The sequence below is a fragment of the Tiliqua scincoides genome, chromosome 9 (assembly GCF_035046505.1).
Source record: "Tiliqua scincoides isolate rTilSci1 chromosome 9, rTilSci1.hap2, whole genome shotgun sequence".
NCBI classification, from domain to species: domain Eukaryota; kingdom Metazoa; phylum Chordata; class Lepidosauria; order Squamata; family Scincidae; genus Tiliqua; species Tiliqua scincoides.
The window spans coordinates 17,375,081-17,394,335 of NC_089829.1; the positions used below are offsets into that span (position 1 = coordinate 17,375,081).

Sequence of the window (19,255 nt, forward strand, 5' to 3'; positions counted from 1 at the left end):
GGAGTGATATTCTGCCCCTTACAAGTCAGTTCATGCAACTCAGACTGTTAACTGGCAGACACCAGCACACAGCAGATGCAACAAGCAACCTGCCGACCCCAAGAAAAGAACAAAGCCACAACCACAGGGACATCAGCTAGAGAGTTGGTGGTGCACAGGTTAAGAGACTGAGCTGCGAATTTTGAGTTTCCCCTGCTCAAATCTCACCTCTGCCTCAAACCTGCCAGAGAACTTTGACAAGCCACTCCCTCTCAGGCTCAGCTGCAATGCAGAGATAACATTTGCTTCACGCTGTTGTTTTTGAGAACATCAAAATGATGCATGTGAAATGTCTGCACACTCTGACAGCATGACACAAATGCTAAGTGTTCTTATTAAACAGAGAGCCTGCACCAGTCCTACAGGCTAGCTGGGAAGGGCTGCAGTGGAGAGGTTGAGCTCTCCTTTGCATGCAGAAGGACACAGCTTTGCTTCCCGGAAAAGACTCCTGGAAAAAGGGCTGGAAAAGACCCCTGGAAAGCCACAGCCAGTTCACAGAAGCAGCACCAAGCCAGACGGATTCATCATGGTCTGACTCACGCCCAGGTAGTTTCCTAGGAGCCATCTTGGGTCAAACTGGGCAATAATTTCTACCTACTGTTTTCAATGTTCTCCATTCCTTTGAATAGAAAATGATATCGTTTACCATCCCAAAGGGGCTCACTAGCCAAAAGGGGAAACCAGCAAAGAGTCACTGCCTTCAGGGATAAAAGGACGGTTGCTCTCCCCTTGCTAGAAGCACAAAAACCACCTCTAAAGAGCTGCCTGTCAGGAAGCCTTCCATACTCCAGCCCCTTGTCAAGACACCTGCAAAGGCAGATTCACCCACCAAAACACAGACCACTGACAAGAGAGACCAAGACAGTCTTACAAAGAGAATCAAATATTTAATAGCAGCTTCCAGAGAGGGAGTGGTCCACACAAATTTAGAGCGTGTATCGAAAAAGATATGAAGAGCAAAGAGGAAAAATTGCTGGTACCTGGGGGGACACAAGGAACACAGCATTGCTCTAGCAGCCTCCTCCATGCCCAATTGCGAAGTCTCATTGCTATCAGCCCATCCCAGGCAGATCTTAAAACACCAGCTTGACGTGGGGACCAATCCTTACACAGAACAATGACATGGTTAGTTGTGTCCTGTCCCAAGGTGACAGATACCAACTTTTTCATTTAATAGTTACCCTATGCAAATCAACATCTACATTTTGTTTTAAATTTAAAAAAAACAAAACACTCTTCCACACATCTCCACGGTGCATCTCTGACGGCTTCCCAACACATCATCATTGCTGTGGGGGGAGACATAAAGAAAAAATGTTAGTCAGTGCTTATGACTTTTCCAAAGGCATGCAGGTTTCTACCTCCAACCTCTATGCAGAAAAATGCACCTGCCTCGTGTTCATCCTCACCACCTCCCTCTCAGACCGACTTGCTTTCTACATGCTTGCCCAAGACACCCAGCTATTCAGGCAGTGGCCTGACTTTCCATGATTCAACCTCAAGATTCTCTCCATTCACAGAAAGGAACATTTTCCAGCTGTATGTCCTCACAATTTAAAAGCAGCAGCACCACTGGCCCACCAGCCTTTACAGTCACACTTACCTATAATAGTTAAAAAGGTAGTGACAATTAAGCCCCAGGGAGCAGGTCAAAATCTATGCCAGTAACAACACCCAGCCACCTTAGATTAATAGCTCAGCGTGAAGCCCTGCTCTCCAAGGTAGCAAACAAGTACTTCGGATGCCTCATCTAGAGGGAGACAGAGGCTGCTCTAGCCGATTCCTGCTCTCACCACAAGAAAGGCACCCTTAATTGAAACTGGGGAGAAAGTCAGGCCCAACCTCCCACAACATGGGGTTCCTCCGTCTGAAGAATCAGAATTGTGAGTTCCAGCAACCATCAAGGACATCTTGGACATATTATCATATACACTGGGTACCCATAAAGACACACCACAATTCTGATTCTTGATGCCCAGAAAACTGAGCAGGCAGGGAAAACAAAGAAGGAACATTCTTCATGACAAAGATGGAGGACAAGAGCAAGGCGCGAGGGGGTTTGAGTGGCACAAGGTCCATGACAAAACTCCTCTTCCAAGGGTTAGGAACATGTGAGAGTGCCAATAAACCTGTCGCCCCCTTCTCTAAGGCAAGCTCTTTGACATTTGCCCCATACATTAATCTTGTTTTAAAGCCTCCATGTTGTATTGTTCAGATCAGCCCTCTATACCCTTTTCAGACCCAGGACCAACCTACAACATGGGTACAATAAGGATATATGAAACAAAAAATGATGGGTTTTTGGGCAGCTTTGTGACCAAGAGGCTCCCCCTAGTGGCATAAAAGCACAGGAGTAAACACATAATTCAGTTTGCTGCTATGGTGTGCCCAAGTTGGTCAACTGCAGAAGATATACATTTGGCACATCACTTTAAGAATTTTCACAATAGGAAAAAATGTATGCAGCTGTTTGCTGGAGGAAGAAGGTGAAAGTTGAAAGAGAAAGGGAAAGAGTGGGCTTGGGGGCTGCACATAATTATAATGCCACTAGGCCAGTCAAAGTGTGTTGGTGGGCCTGATGTGGGCTGTGGACAGCAGCTTAGGCCTAGGATGACCAGACATCCTCTTTTTCCAGGACACGTCCTCTTTTTTAGCCTTGTGTACTGTAAAGGAGGACTTAAATGTCCTCCTTTATCCCTAGTAAGTAGGCCCCTGGGGGCAATGAATAGCCTTATTGTAATGAATAAATTAAACATAATAAATTATATGCAATATAGTTTTGAATTTAATGATAAGAAATATAGTGTTTAAATTGTACATATGAAATCAGTATACAAGTATTTTTAGCTTTCATTTTGTCATGTCCTACAATTTTCTTGGATGTCCTACATTTTGGGGTTCCTTAACCTCTTTTTGCAGTTATGACATCTGGTCACCCTGCTTGGGTCTCCCTCATTCAGATGGTAATCAAGGCCTGCACATGTCCCATACCAAGAAAAATCCAAATTTTGCAACCAGGAATTGACAAGTGAATTGTGCAAACTTGTGTAACCTTTATTTCAAGCCTGAAATTTCTGATGACCCTGGAATTATAATTTGGGAAGAGAGGTACTGTAAAATAAGAGCAAGAGGAATGGAGGAGAAGTGCTTCTGATCCTTCCTTCTAAGCCACAAAGCCCAGAAATTTGGTTTGACAAAGGAAGAGGCTGCCAGGCACAGCAGTATCTCAGGAACAAGATTAGGCTGCAAGCAACCATCTTCCAGTCTCCATTCAGTCTATGTATTCAGCTTCCTTCCACTAGGTCCCATTAATTCCTTAAGTTTCAGAAAAGGAGCAGCCTGTGGTTTATAATCATGAAGCATGTCACAAAATTCAGGCATGAAGTATGGCCCAGGTGATACAGACTGGGTGGTCAGCTCAGCAAGAGTCTGGGAGGCATTTGGGGGAAAAAAAGCTGCTCCAGCAATATATGCTGAACAGTGCAAGGCACACACCATGTCAGTGGGGTGTACGTTCCCCCTTACAGGTAAGCCTCATGTTCACTACTTACCAGAGTCACTTCCCAAGAATATTCTGCATTTGCCCATGATTTGGACATTGGTTTAAACTCAAAGACTTTGTCACTCCACTTCCTCTTGGGAAGAAATTCCTCTTATACCCCAAGTATGACAAACTGCAATAAGTCACCCACTGAAAGATTCCACTGGGAAGAAACCCAGACCACCCAACACCTCCTCTCCAGTCCTGGCATTCTTCAGTGCGGCAGGGACGGATGTTTCTGGTCCCAGGCATCTACACCAAAAGCTCTGCTTAAGAACACTCATGCTCTCTCTGGGCTCCCACAACTCCCTCAGAAGGGCTATTCCAGACTCTCTAGCTCCCGGGAGATCAGGTCTCTGCTCACCTTGGCTTTGTTCTGGACAGGAATATACAACTTAAACTCTGCAGGAAGCTCATCTTCAGAGTAGAGTCTGTCAGAGAAGTAAATTCTGCGGATGCGACAGTTCGCGTGGATCTGGGAAATCAAATCAGAATGAGAATGTTGGTGGCAGTGGCAGCTTTGAGCCCCATTCCCTTTTCAAAGAACAGCCCAGAAACCTCCACTCTGTTCCATTTAAATTGGATGCCAAAATTCTTCAACACAGTTCATTGCAAGCAGACTCAGGGCCCAACCCTATCCAAATTTCTAGTGCTGGTGCAACAGCAATGCAGGCCCAAGACGAAGGAACAAATGTTCCCATACCTTGAGGAGGCCTCTGTTAATGCCTCCCCACCACAGGATGCAGTGCACACCCCATTGGCACAGCTGCACCAGCACTGGAAAATTGGATAGGATTGGGCCCTCAGTCAGTCAAAATGCATGATCAGAGATGATCTGAAAGAACGGTTTTAATCCAGCACACACAGAAAGAGCAACATCAAGGCAGCTAATGAAAGCTGTGTCCTAACACGACACGAGTGTTTGGGGGGGGGGGAAACGGCAGCCCAGCCCTATCCTGCCTCAATGACTTTGGAAGAACTGCCTCTTCATCTAGGGTCACAGCATCTGGCAGGAGGTTTATGAAGACATGCAGACAAGCTGTCTTGTCCCAAGTCTGAACCAAAATGATGGGCCAAAATGACTGGCCCATCTGAACCAAAATGATTTCCCTCAGTTTGAGCCAATCTTCAGGGGCCTCAGTCACGGCTTCTCCTGAGCTCTGCTGCCCAATACCCTTGTTCACTGAAGATGCCAAGGACTGGGGTTTCCACATACAAGATGTGTGCTCTGCCACCGACATGCACATCTGGCTAGGGCCTTGGCATTGGAATTTGCCCTTCTTGAGAAGCTAGCCTTCTCAGGAATACTTCCCAAAGTTGTCCATCAAACAGCTGCCCTTTAGTTAAATTTACATTCCATGCGTATTCCAAGTAGCACATTCAAAATAGCAAATGAAAAATAGAACAGATTTTGGCTCATAAAGTGAAAATTATGGACATTAAAGGAAACATTCTCTCTAACATTATCCTACTCAGCACCGTCACAGGAACCCACCAGAACCAAAATGGATGTGAGTTCTTAACTAGCAAGCCCAAATACAGCTTCCATTGGCTCACAGAAACAGCCTTAGGATCTGCTGCACAACTTCCAAATTATTGGAAGGCCCAGGAGCAGTACCAGTCAAAATTGGGCAGACATCTGAGCCAGCGACCACAGAGTAGAGGGCATAGCTCTGAGAGAGCCTCCAAGCTCCTCACCTGGACTCTCAGGGTCTCAATGTAGTTGGTGCCATACGCTCGGCGGGTGAAGTCTGAGAGGTTGAACTGAATCTGGTTCCAGCCATCATCTAGGCGCATGGGCATAGTGCAGATGAACGGCTTGACACGTGTCGTGCTCTGGTAGTTACTGGCCCGAAACCGCCGGCGCACGTTCTTATCATCCAACACCTAAGGCAAAAAACACATCCCGTGATGAGAAGGAGAAGATGTGATGCCATCCACTGGGGATGCAGATGCTACAGGGTGCAACCCACTGTGGTGAGCTACCCAGGACATCAAAGAATACAGGGACAGATGCCTCTGCAGCCCCACTGTAAGTGCCACTGTAGGGAGGTCCCTGAATGGTACAAGTGGCAACATGGGTCATTCTGGCAAGGACCTGGCTGGGAAGCTAGTGAGGAATTCCCTCAGGCCTGCTTTTCAGTTGCAACTGAGGGCCTAAGAGACTCTGCAGTTGACATACAAACTCATCAGGTACCTCTCAGCAAGTAACTCCTGTGATGACTTTCCTCCAAGGCCAAGGTCGTTGCCTCCTAAAGCTTAGCACCCCAGATATGCCAGAGTAGCCTGATGCACTAACCTGGACTTCAAAGGTAAAGTATTTCTTTAGGTTCTTGATTATCATCACCAGGAAGGGCAATTTGATTCCCAGCGTCTTCTTTGGGTCAGCAGGACACGTGATGTATGTGGTACTGGGCAAGACAGATGTACATAGGAAACTAGTTACTGTCAACCAGCAAACAAAGAGACTGATGGCACAATCCTAACCCCTTATGTCAGTGCTTTCCAGCACTGACATAAGGGTAATGCAGCTCTGAGGTAAGAGAACAAATATTCCCTTGCTTTGAGGAGACCTCTGTGAGTGACACCCAACTGCAGGATGCAGCACACGCCCCTTTGGCACCGCTATGCTCGTGCTGGAAAGCACTGACATAAGGGGTTAGGATTGCACCCTAATACATTGCCAACAATGCCTCACTTCCCAGGGCAGCAACATCAAAGTGCCTCAACAGTGAAGGCAAGGCATCACTCCAACCCAGCTTAAGCCTATTTGTACTTTCTGTTGAAGTTGATTTTGTTTGCAATACTGTCAAGATTATTCTTATGGTGCAGTCTGTTAGCCAGCCAGATCCACCTGACAGTAGCATCATCTAACCGTCATCCCGTCAGTGCATTTGCCCCCTTTAAAAACCAAGTGTGCTTTCCCACTTTCCATGGCTAGCACCAATTTTTTTTTTTTACATTTTTTGCTTTCCTCCCCACAAAGCCCCTATTATGTCCCTGACATCTATGATATCCAAGCCTTAGAATCACAGTTGGGACATCCAAGATCATGGAGTCCTTGAGAAACAACTGGATTTCAGCGAGGTTTTTGACAAGGCTCCCCTCAACCCTTGTGAACAAGCTGGTAGGATGATGACTAGATGATGCTACTGTCAGTGGCTGACAGGTTGCACCATAAAAATAATCTTGACAGTATAGCAAACAAAACTAACTTCAACTGCAACATATTATATATGTTATATGGTCTGCTTTGGGTTGGAAATATCAGAAGCACATATACAGGTCATGCCTCATTATCCACAGGGGTTCCATTCCAGAATCCCCAGTGGATTAAAAAAAACACCAGTAGATAAGAAATCAGTGGAAAAACAGCTTCAAAAACCCATTTCCAGGTTTCTTGCTCCTCTGTTGTCACCCCAGAATGCATTGGTATAGACACTATGCCACTAGATGGGGTGAATAATGGAATCTAATCAAATGAAATAATTATTTAACAGCACAAAGGTAGAAAATTGAATTTTGGTGCTTTTTTCTCTTATTACAAGGCATTTAAAGGTAGACCTTGGTAACAGTGGTGAGTCAAATCAGCGGATACCAAATCAGTGGATACTGAGATCCCACCTCTATGTGCAAAAGAGATCTGGGTATTTTAGTAGAGAACAAGCTAAACAAGTCAGCTGTATGAAGCGGCAGCAAAAAAGGCAAATGCAATTCTAGGCTGCATCAACAAAAGCACAGTATCTAGATTGTGTGAAGTAATTATACCACTGTATTCTGCTCTTAGTCAAACTCCAATGGAATATTGTGTCCAGTTCTAGTTTGTCAATATCTAAGAGACATATTGACAATCTGAACCAAGTCCAGAGGAGGGCGACTAGAATAGCGAGGGGGCTGCAGGTAAAAAGAGTTTGGTATGTTGAATTCAAGAAGAGGTGGCACAATAATAGTTAAGAGGTGGCACAATAATGTCAATATCTGAGGGGCTGCCGCATGGATGATGGAACTTATTTGTTTTGGCTATTCCAGAAGGCAAGACTAGGACAAATGGGTTTAATTAGAAGGGAGATTTTGATTCAACATTAGAACTTCCAGATGGTACAAGGTGTTCAGCAGTGGAACAGGTTGCTCCAAAAGGTGGTAGGCTTCCCATTGTTGAAGGTCTTCAGGTAGAGGCTGGATAGCCACTTAGGAGGAAGGCTGCAATCCACATTCCAAGAATAAGGGCAATTCAGATCCAAGACTGCATGTGGGGAACTTCCTGGGTTTCAAATGCGCACCTGCAGAGGGGAAGGGCAACAGGCAGGCTGCCAGCAGTACGTCTCCCCACTTCTAACCTTTCCATCATCCAAAGGCAGCAAGACAACTTTTCCAAGAATTGCTACCCACTGATGTAAACTTTCCTGGCTCTTTGGCAGCTGAAAGCAGACCAGAAGGGTTTCTCTCAAGGGTCAGCTTGCAGTGGCATAATGGTTAAGGGCATCAGCAGCTTTTCCCTACCTGACGTTGGTTCCTTCAATCTCCAGCACCAGTGACTGGATATCGTTGTCTGTGATTCTTTTGATGTGGCCATTCCGCACCTAGAAGGGGAAGTGGGAGAAGAGAGAGAGAGCTCATCCTGGGCAGCACTGAGACCCCTGCCAGGAAGAGGGAAGATACATGTCCCCCCATTATATATTTCTTTACATTTAAATTCTCTGCTTTTTCTCGCTGAACTTATGTCCTGCATATGCTCTTCTTTTTCCTTGGAGTTTTTAAAGGGACAGCCCTGGATTTTGCTGTGCCTGCAGGTTTTTTTCTCCTCCAAGCTTTTAAATAAGAGACGGTGCATGATATTAACACTTGGCCCTTACTGTGCTCTTCTTTCCGTACCCTCTGCCGTAAACTTAGGGGGGTTTGGGGTGCTCAGAGTTCTTGGTCCTCAAACCCTAAAGCCCTCAAGGCCCCTCTGCTTAGTAGTACTGACACCACCCTATATGGGCCAGTGCCTCAGTCCAGAGACACTGAGACCCTCTAGGCTTAACTCTATCCCTTGCAGGCACTGAACTCTTTCTCCAATTAAAGCTTCAGTCCTCAAGTTACTAGACCTCAATGAGCACTTGGTAGCTTGCTGAACGGCTAGGCAGGATTCTGAACTTTTGTCCCCAACAGGCAATGAAACAACTTAGTAAAAGAGATTTTCGTTCATTAAGTACATAAGGTTACATAAAGTTACAGTAAGGCAGCAAATGCTAGAGGCATAAACATTTAGGAAACATATCAGCAATAAAATAATAAAGCTAGCTGCTATCTCTATTAGTCCCTATCTCTCACCTGGGTCAGCTTCTCTTGTAGATCTTTTAGCTCCAGGCTACCTATGAGGCCAGGTGCCCATGTTGGACAGTAGAGCTCCAAGCGTGCAGGATGTTGCCCCCAAACTCTGTCCAAGAAGGAACACGCACATCCCTTCGGGCACTCATTATTATACTTCTTATGCTAATAGCGCTGAGGTGACTTCATACTTATTTAGACTTTCCAATCAGAAACTTTTGAGGAGAGAACCTTCTTAAAGTTGGCCTGGTTGCTAGCCCTCTTAGTTCTTACCCCTCCCAACTGGAGATCCATAGCTGTATTCCATTCCGATTAATCAGGCGCTTCTCTGTCTACTAAGATGTTAAACATTCCAAGGGGTTGTAATTCTTATTTACTCACATTCTTGCATCTGGGAACTGCTAGCCACTACTCCATTACTGACTTAGTTTGGTTCAGGCTCCACACGCTAACCTAGGCCTAACATGTACATATTCATTACACCCTCTGAGTCCTTAAAAAGGACATTGCACTCTGCAATACTCTATTGATTCTAGTATTTGTTGTGCTTTGGCACCAAGTGTCACCATTCACTGGAGTAACAGGTAAAGACAAGTGTCTTTCAGTGCAATCCTATGCATGTCTACTCAGAGGTAAGCCCTGCTGAGTTTAACAGAACTTACACCCAGGTAAGTGTACAGGACTGTAGCCTTTGTATCTAGCCCTGTCTGGATATTTGGATTTGTTGCACAGATGCTATTTTGGTTGCTAATCTCCAGTGAGCTAATCCCTATTTACAACCCCTTATTCCTTAGAGAGAGAAATTTCCTTTTAAGTGCCATTTCACTAGAAGCTCAAGTTTCCTGGTCCCAAACCCCAACTTATAAAGGGGAACTCTTGCAGCTCACTAGGTGAAAAGGTTTCTAACAACATCAAGTGTTCTTTGGCTCCTTCCTATGACTTGATGCACACACTACAGAACTCCCCTCAAAGCTATTTTCCTACCCAATGTCACTTTTTGCCTTTCTCCCTTAATATACATGATTCTCTGCCCGCTTTAGAGCAAGCTGTTTGTGAGCTCAGCACCCCCATACAACTTCAGTCTTTGCCTTTTAAGAAAAAAAATTGCTCACATATGTAGGTGTCCCATTAGCTGAGACCAGGCAGACAGCCATGTTATCCAGGCCTTTATAAATACCAAGATCCCCCCACACACCCCAGCAGCCCCTGCTTCTCTGATGAAGGAAGAGAAGACAGCCTCGGATTTGGCCTTTGGTGGCTCCCTGGCAGCTCTGCATCCATTCCTGCCCATTTAATTTCTTGGCTTACATTTGCCGCTTTTCATAAAACCACCAAAATGGCTTGTGCTAACAGCAAGGACTACAAGTTCTCAAAACAATCAACAATGACAGCAGTTGCACTTTGTCATGGAGATAATTCCTGCTCTGCAAACAAGGAGACTGTTAGCAAATCAGCCTGTGTGAAAACACTCAAGGTAACAAACACTGGCCAAGAAAAATCTACATTCTGCAGTTAGAGTGGATCACAGCACCAGCGGAGATCCCAGCAGTGCTTATGGAAAGTGGGGCAGTGGTGGGTGAAGAGGCAGGTGAGGCAGTGCGTCCCCACCGGAGTCCTTCAAAAAGCGCCACAGCCGTAGGAGGTGCCCCATGTGCATCACTTCACAGTTACTTGTCCTGACCCTCACCTGCCTATCACTGTCAGTTTGGAAAAAGTCTTTTGGAGCTCTGTACTCTCTAAATAACTTGCCATTGCCTTTGAATTTGGACACTTGGACGTTCTCCCCCAGTCAACTCCCACACTGCTGAGGTGCTCAAGCAATCACAACCCACGTGCTCTGCCTCACCTGCTTCCCCACCCACTGAACAGGAGCATGTGGGTGCCCCACACAACAGCAGCGCTTTTCAAAGGACTCTGGTGGGGAGGCTCTGCCTCACCTGCCACCTCACATCTGCCTCACCTCCCATGGCGGTGGTGCTTTTCGAAGGACTCCGGTGTGGAGACTCTGTGTCGCCTGCCTCCTCACCCCCAACACAGGAGCATGTGGGTTATGGGTGCTTGGGTGCCTCCCATGGCAGGAGCGCTTTTCAAAGAACTCTGGTGGGGAGGCTCATCACCTCCCATAGCAGTGGCACTTTCTGATACCTTTGGTGGGGAGGCTTTGCCTCACCTCCCGTGGCAGCGGTGCTTTTCGAAGGCCTCTGGCGGGGGGGCTCTGCCTCACCTGCCTCCCCACCCGCCACACGTCCCTGCCAACCACCACCACGGGTGCCACTAGTGGTACTGGTGTCATTGAGGGAGAAGCACTACCCTGCAGGAGATGCCCGAAGCTCCGCTGGGGGAGGCGCACCTGCCCCGCAGCCCCCGCGGTCTCCCCTGCGCCAAGAGGCCACTGCAGCGCCTCGGGGCAGAGCCTGCGCCCGCACCTTCTTGTCCCAGATCTGGAGGGGCTTGCTGCCGATGCTGTAGAGGACGGAGAGGAAGCCGCTCTGGAACGTGTTCTTGAACATCCCTCCGCCTGCGCCGCGCCGGGACGGCCGGGCCGGGAAGGTGGCCGGCCTGCCTTCCTTCCTTCCTTCCTGCTGCTCCCTCGCGGGCCTGACCCTGCGCGGAGGGACACGCGCGCCAAGCCTAACCGCACCACCAGCGACGAGATCGCTCCGCCCAGACCCAGCGCCGCGGCCCCGCCCCGTCGTCAAGGGACGGACTACTTTCCCGACGGAACTCGTTCATCCAGCGCTTCCCTTTCCTCTGTTGTCTCCGCGCGCGGCCCTGCTGCCATGGCAACGGGAGAGGGCGTGGTCAGGGCTTGTTCCCACCCTCCCTTCCCCAGGGCGCAGCAGGGAGTGGGCGCTCTGCACGTGCTCAGAGCCCCTCTCATCCTCACCTCCTTGGGTTGTCAGCTCTCTCTCTCTCCCCAAGAGTCAGCCTCTGTCTGTGACTAAGGCTGTCATCCTGTCTACACTTACCTGGGAGTAAGCCCCATTGGCTATAATGGGGATAACTTCTGAGTAGACACCCATAGGCTTGGGCTCAGGCTGTCATCCTGTCCACACTTACCTGGGAGTAAGCCCCATTGGCTACAATGGTGGCACCACCTCAAGATGGCCACCTGGTAGAATCCCTCCTATTGTGCTCCTGTTATATGCCCTGATATTTCTCTTCAGTTGGATCCATTGACTCTTTTTCCTCCTCTGGATGCTTCCTGAGTCCTGGTAGAGCAAAGCAACACTACCAGTTGTTTCCAGTCTGCACCCTTGTCTTTGGATTACAGTGGATTCTAAAAAGCTGCTCCGATGGGGAAGAGGAGAAGGCATAAACACTCCCTTGGACAGGGCCACTCTCCTACCAAGTCAGCCAAGCAGCTACGCCTGGAGGATCTGCCAGTATGGTCAGACACAGTAGGTCATTGGCAACCTTCAGTCTCGAAAGACTATGGTATCGCGCTCTGAAAGGTGGTTCTGGCACAGCGTCTAATGTGGCTGAAAAGGCCAATCCGGGAGTGACAGTCCCTCCCACACTGGGAGCAAGTGCAGTCTGTCCCTGGTCTGTCTCCCTGGCTATGGGCCTTCCTTCTTTGCCTCAGACTGTTGGCCAAGTGTCTCTTCAAACTGGGAAAGGCCATGCTGCACAGCCTGCCTCCAAGCGGGTCGCTCAGAGGCCAGGGTTTCCCACTTGTTGAGGTCCATCCCTAAGGCCTTCAGATCCCTCTTGCAGATGTCCTTGTATCGCAGCTGTGGTCTACCTGTAGGGCGCTTTCCTTGCACGAGTTCACCATAGAGGAGATCCTTTGGGATCCGGCCATCATCCATTCTCACAACATGACCGAGCCAACGCAGGCGTCTCTGTTTCAGCAGTGCATACATGCTAGGGATTCCAGCACGTTCCAGGACTGTGTTGTTAGGAACTTTGTCCTGCCAGGTGATGCCGAGAATGCGCCGGAGGCAGCGCAAGTGGAAAGCATTCAGTTTCCTCTCCTGTTGTGAGCGAAGAGTCCATGACTCGCTGCAGTACAGAAGTGTGCTCAGGACGCAAGCTCTGTAGACCTGGATCTTGGTATGTTCTGTCAGCTTCTTGTTGGACCAGACAACAGGAGACACAGGAGGTGAGCTCATGAATTTCGCTTCTCCCAACAGATATAAAATTCTTCATGTTTCCAAATCAGAGGCAGAGAGGAACTACCAGTCTCCCTCCAGTCATATTGGCACAGCTTCAGCCTGCCCTCCTTCACCCACCCCTTCAGCTCCCTCTCCACAGGACAAGCAGTCATTATCTCAGGAGAATGGTCTCAGTAACTGTTTCTTGTCCTTGTTGGGTGATTACATTGGCATCCTTCAGTCTTGGAAGACTATGGTATCACGCTCTGAAAAGTGGTTCTGGAACAGAGTGTCCTCTCCAGTGCGCGAAGCCTGGGTAAAGTAGGTATGGAGGATATCATGTCAAGGACCCATGCAGCAAATCCCCCCTCTCCCCATCGCTGAAATGGTCCAATGGAAAGGCAGAAGCCAATACGGTTGGTTCCAGCGGCATTGCAGGAGTTGCCAGAACATGACTGTGTTCAGCCGTGAACTGCCTCAGGGACTCCGGCTCCGGATTTTGCCTCGAGGTTGACTCCTGAAGCCTTTTCCATAACTGGATGTAGCCACAAGGCAGTGGAGGTTTGGGATCAGAGTTTTCCTTCTCACAGATGAGCTGCCTTCCCAGGCTAATGAGTCCCATCTACCCGGTGGCTGTTTAGTCGCCTCTTACGACAAGTACAGCCAAACTGAGGGCCTATTGGGTGATTACAATATTATTATTGGAAACATGATTCTTTTTGTATGTAAACAGCTTAATACTATTCTTGCCCAGCTGGACTCACTTCACAAGGCCATTCAACCGCCTTTACCTTCCCTCTCTGCTCAAGCTGTGGGTTTGAACTCTAACAAGCCAGGGGAAGCTGAACTGCTGCAGCTGCGTGAGAATCTGGATTGTGGTAAAACTGCCTATTGCTTGTTGAAAAATCAGATACTGCTGGAATTCCAGGACTCCCCCATTCATAAGAGGCGCTGGGCCAACAAATTGAGGGCAAAAGACCCTCTATGCAGATTATTATACCTTGATCCATCCCAGGCTGACTGTGTTGATCTGCAGGAAATCATAAAACTTCCTTGGATTCCCCAGTCTCCGAATTGGACCCAGCTTCTTTTGAAGTTTGGCACCTCTCGGATCCTGGGCCAGCTGCATGGGAAGAGTTGGTTTCTTCAGTCCTTTGGCATCTTGTTGCGGAGTGTATTTACTGACATGATTATTAAACCTCTGCTCCCAAGGCATAGAATGCAGCCTCCCCCTCCCCTCCTTCCATCAGCCTTGAAGCCTGCACAGGCTGGCTCTGTGCCCAGTTGCTAGAGGAGAGATAACTGTCCCCAGAGCCTGGGAGTTGCCAACTGCTTTTCTCCTGATTCAAGTCCTTTGGTGCTGCCTAATGCTAATGAGTTAAAGGCTGCCACTGATTCTTTAGGAAATGCTTTGCTTCAGTTAAAATCTTCACTGCATAAACCACAAGCTTCTGCTTTCTCCCAGCCAGTTAATTTAACAACTGGCTGTTCAACTAGTGCAGCTTCTAATAGCAAATGGCAAGCCCAGCCTTTTGGCACTAGCACCAAACCTCAAGCACCAGACCAGGCACAGTTTTCGTTGATATCTGAGATGGTGGGAGCTCAGTCACCGTCCGTCTGCATATCCCCCCTAACTGGAGCAGTTGAGCCTATGGATAGCTCTTCTTCTGAAGCCTTTAAGCCTGTGCTGATGAATGAATCGGCCAGTGAGGTGGATTATCTCAATGCGGTGGGTTGCTGTGCCATTCCACTAACTCGGAGGAGGCCTTGCATCATGTTGTGGCTATCCAACAATTGCCTAGAGACTCAGCCCAGGTCTTGTCATCTTCCCCAAGACCATCACGGCCTAATACGAATTCCTTGTCTAAAGCCCTCGATGGGGTGCCATCAGGGGCAGCGTCTGCTGTTCCGTGTGATGAGGAGTTGGAATCAGCTCTTGAGTCCTGTAAAGCTTTGCCAGAGACTCCTGGCTTCCACCTACCCTCCAGGTCCATTGTGGACGCAGAAGTGGATGGTCAAAATTCAGGATCAATTTTGATCAATTCAGGATCAAAAGGGAGGTCAGTAACTACTGACCTCCTGATGCATTTACCTACTGATGACCATTCACTCATTGCAAGGGCGCTCCCAGCCCCCAAAGGCCCCTTGTCAGCAGAACAAGGTTTTAGGGCAGATCCTCCTGCATTGGTGGCTAAAGATCTGATAATGGAATTACAGCTGGAGGGGGATGACATTGTGGAGGGTGCCATCAGTGCCTTTAAGGAACTCACAAGACCAGAACAACTAAATATTATCAGATCCCTGGACAGGGTTAAAGCCAAACTTCTCAATTATAACACGGAAACGTTGACCTATGAAATCCATCCTCTGACCCAGGGGTGCGCAAACCACGGCCCTGGGGCCACTTGCGGCCCTTGAGGCCTCTCAATGCGGCCCTCAGGGAGCCCACAGTCTCCAATGAAACTCTGGCCCTCCAGAGATTTGTTGGAGCCCACAATGGCCCGACACAACTGCTCTCACCGTGAGTGTGACTGTTTGACCTCTCACATGAGCTGTGGGATGAGGGCTCCTTCCACTGCTTCTTGTTTCACATCTGTGATGCAGTAGCAGCAGCAAAGGAAAGGCCAGTCTTGCTTTGTGCAAGGCCTTTTATAGGCTTGAGCTATTCATTCATTAATATAAGTTCATCTTTAATATATTCATTTATGTAAATTTATTCAAATTTTAAATGTAAATTATTTTTCCCTGGCCCCCAACACAGTGTCAGGGAGATGATGTGGCCCTCCTGCCAAAAACCTTGGACACCCCTGTTCTGACCCTTCCAGTGCAAGCAACTGCTCATCAATCTGTGCCAGAAGTAGCCACAGAGGCAATTCCTACCCCTCGTTCCAGGGATTTTATACCATCTCCTGTGGCCAACGTAGCCCTGAGTTGCTGCATGCCTCATGATCCTTCTGGTGCTGAGTGTCTATCAGGAAGCAAAGACTGACTAATTAATGCTTCTCCAGCCCCTACTACTTCTTCCCATCTAAGAATTCTTTCCTGGAACATTGCAGGGTGGAAGAACAAGAAAAATGACATCGGCTTCTTAAACTATCTTAGAATCTTTGACGTTATTCTGTTGCAGGAGACATGGGTTTTGGACCATCTGTGTATCCCTGGCTACAAGGCTTTAGTAGTACCTGCAACTAAACCCACCTCTAATGGTCATCCTTTGGTGGGTTTAGCAAGCCTTGTACTGAAGCGGTTTAAGTCATGCCCTTTAGACATTGATCCAGGTTGTTGTAAGATACAAGCACTGAGGGTGTCTTTTGCAGACATTGACTTAATCTGCATCAACACTTATATTCCTCCTTTGCTTAACAGCTTACAAAGGACCCAGCTCTGGAATGATCTATTGACATGTATAAATGAGCTTAAGAGGACCCATCCCCATGCTGAAAGCATTTTGCTGGGTGATTTAAATGCCAGGGTGGGGAATTCAGCGGAAATCTTGAGCCTGGGATGTGGATAATGACAGCTCCCTCCCCCCCATTTGTGCACTAAGCAGGCGGTACAAAGATGCATACTATAATGCTAACAGTATGGCCCTCGCTAAGTTTTCCATTAGCTCTAACAATTTGGTTTAACGGTCTAAAAGAGTTTCCCAATGCTGATGAATTTACTTTTGTATCCTCTCATGGTGCCAGTGTTGTGGATTACATTTTAGTTTCCACTAAAATGAAGCATCATGTGAAAGATTTTGCCATTGGGGACCTAACCTTTAGTGACCATATACCTTTAATCTTAGTCCTTGACCTCCATTCTGGGAGTGTTCCATCACAAGCTGAGGTAGATACAAATCTAGAGTGTAGGTATAAAATTGTGGCTAACAGTGTCCTTTTCCCAAACTTCCATCGTTTAAGTACAGAACCAGCAAGCAGAGATTTTTTTTGGCCGTTCTACAAGATTCTGATCCCTTTGTTCAAATCAAATCCTTTGAAGGTTTTGTTGAATACATTTTTAAGGTTCTGAGTACCAGGCCCACATTGGTTAAAACATGCAGTGCATTTGACAAAAAGGATTGGTTTGACAGTGAATGTAGGGATCTTAAGGTGTGTATCAGGGCTTCTTACTTAGATGTTAGAAAGTACAATGACCCCAATTGTTTAGTTAAATACTCCATTCTCAAAAAACAACTAAGTTTTATTGATAGAGAAAAAGAAAAAGTTTGTTTTAACGCAATGGAACAAGCTGCATCAAGCAATTCAACAAAAGAATAAACAATTTTGGGCAGTTGTAGCGGGTTCATGTAGATCAGAAACATACAACCCTGCTATTATTCCATCGTATACATGGATTCAACACTTCACAGACCTTTTTTATGATAAGAGCAAATCCTCGGACACCTACCCTGACTTCACTTCTGTGGATCTGCCTATCTGGCCTCCTGTGACCCCTGAGGAAATTAAACAGCTAATTATGCAGTTGAAGCCAGGGAAGGCTGCAGGTCCAGATAAAATACCACCTGAGCTTTTAAAAGGTGAGCCGGAATGGTGGGCCCAGTTACTTGCCCACGTCTTTACAATGATCGACAGATCTGGCCTATTGCCAATGCCTGGCTTACAGCAACATTCGTTCCTATCCATAAAAAGGGTGACCCTACCATACCAGGAAATTTTCGGCCTGTTAGTTTGCTTTCTGTAATAGGTAAGATCTATGCTAAATATCTATGCAATAAACTTACTTCACAAGGCATCTTAGGCCCTGAGCAATCTGGCTTCTGTCGGGGCAAATCAACTTTGGACAATTGCCTGATCCTGTCTCATTTGGGCTATAAGCAGGTTAGGGTATGTAAGGCTTGCCTTTATGTAACCTTCCTTGATTTGAAAGGTGCCTTTGATTCTATGGTTAGGGAGCTTCTTTGGGCCAAGTTGGAAGACATGGGGATTGATAAAAGATTACTGCTGCTGATTAGGTCCCTCCATCTAAATACCTCATGCAGGGTTAGATGCTCCTGGAGGGGGAATCTAACTCATTCCATCATCACTAACAAAGGGGTCAAACAGGGCTGTGTTGTCCCCCATGCTTTTCAATCTATTTCTAAATGATCTTGTGCCATCCCTGAAGGAAGTAGATAGCCATTGTCCAAAGCTTGGCGCAAGCCAAGTGCCACTACTTCTGTACACAGATGATGCAGTACTGATATCTCCTACTAGGATTGGTGTAAAACGTCTGCTCAATCGCGCTGCAGAGTATTTTTTGTCCAACAAATTGCAGATGAATTATGCTAAATCTAAGAGAATGATACTTGCTAACAGATGGTAAGCTTTTAAATGGTCTTGTAATGGCAATAAAATGGATCAGGTTAAGCATTTCAAGTACCTGGGAATCAACTTCCATTACAGGCTCACTTGGGCTTTTCATCGTAAGGCAGTGCAGAATACATCCAAACTAGCTTCCTCAGCTATTTCCCATTTCTTTTCCACCTGCTGCAATGGTTATGTTCCAGCTGCTCTGGAGTTGATTAAGGGAAAGGTTCTTCCCAGGTTCTGTATGGCTCTCCTGTCTGGTATAAGGCTATTAACCAACCACTAGAATGCATTCAAGCCTCCTTTTTATGGAAGATTTTGGGTTTACCCAGGTGCATTCCCTACTCGGTTCTGTGTCTTGAGGTGGGGTTAATTCGATTAAGGACTACTGCATGGTTAAGACTACTGAAATTTTGGTTTAGGATTTTATTTAACCATACCTCCTCTGGTCTAATGCACCAATTATTGTCGGATTCAGTCCTGCCTTTAGAGATCACTGATCTTCTAACTAAATTTAAGGAAATAGGGCTGGACACTGCAGTTAGGTATGATTGGCTGTGATGCAGCTTACAGAATAATCAAAGAATTCTTGATATTGAACAACAAGAGCTGTTTAGTGCTGCCAGAACCACATGCTCTCCACTCCATCTCCATATTCCAGTCAGTTTTGGGAAACCGGCCTCCTCCTTTTACCATCTGGAGTGCCTGCAGGCTCGGAGAGCATTCACACTTGCAAGATGTAATACTCTTCCATCAGCCTTGTTAATGGGCAGGTTCAGTGGTACTCCCTACTCAGAGAGGAAATGCAAGTGTAGTAGGGATTGCATTGAGACTCTACTACATACCTTTTTCTACTGCCCACTACATGATGCTTCATGCAAGAAATATCTAGGCCCATTGTTAGCTAGAATGCAGGGCTGGGAGGACTCAATCATGCTTCAGTCTCTCCTTTCCACACCTGATTCTGAGACCCTGGA

The 19,255-nt window shown here is 47.1% G+C and overlaps 1 protein-coding gene across 1 annotated transcript; it reads right to left on the minus strand.

Moving 5' to 3' along the window:
- Nucleotides 1-906: 906 nt before the first annotated feature.
- Nucleotides 907-11,528, minus strand: CFAP20 (cilia and flagella associated protein 20). The gene is made up of 6 exons (XM_066637133.1): nucleotides 11,317-11,528; nucleotides 8,081-8,160; nucleotides 5,880-5,991; nucleotides 5,279-5,467; nucleotides 3,945-4,055; nucleotides 907-1,328 (listed from the first exon to the last, which is right to left on the minus strand). The coding sequence occupies exons 1-6, from the start codon at nucleotides 11,398-11,400 to the stop codon at nucleotides 1,323-1,325; spliced, it is 582 nt and encodes a 193-aa protein (XP_066493230.1). The 5' UTR covers nucleotides 11,401-11,528; the 3' UTR covers nucleotides 907-1,322.
- Between the last annotated feature and the right edge of the window lie 7,727 nt (nucleotides 11,529-19,255).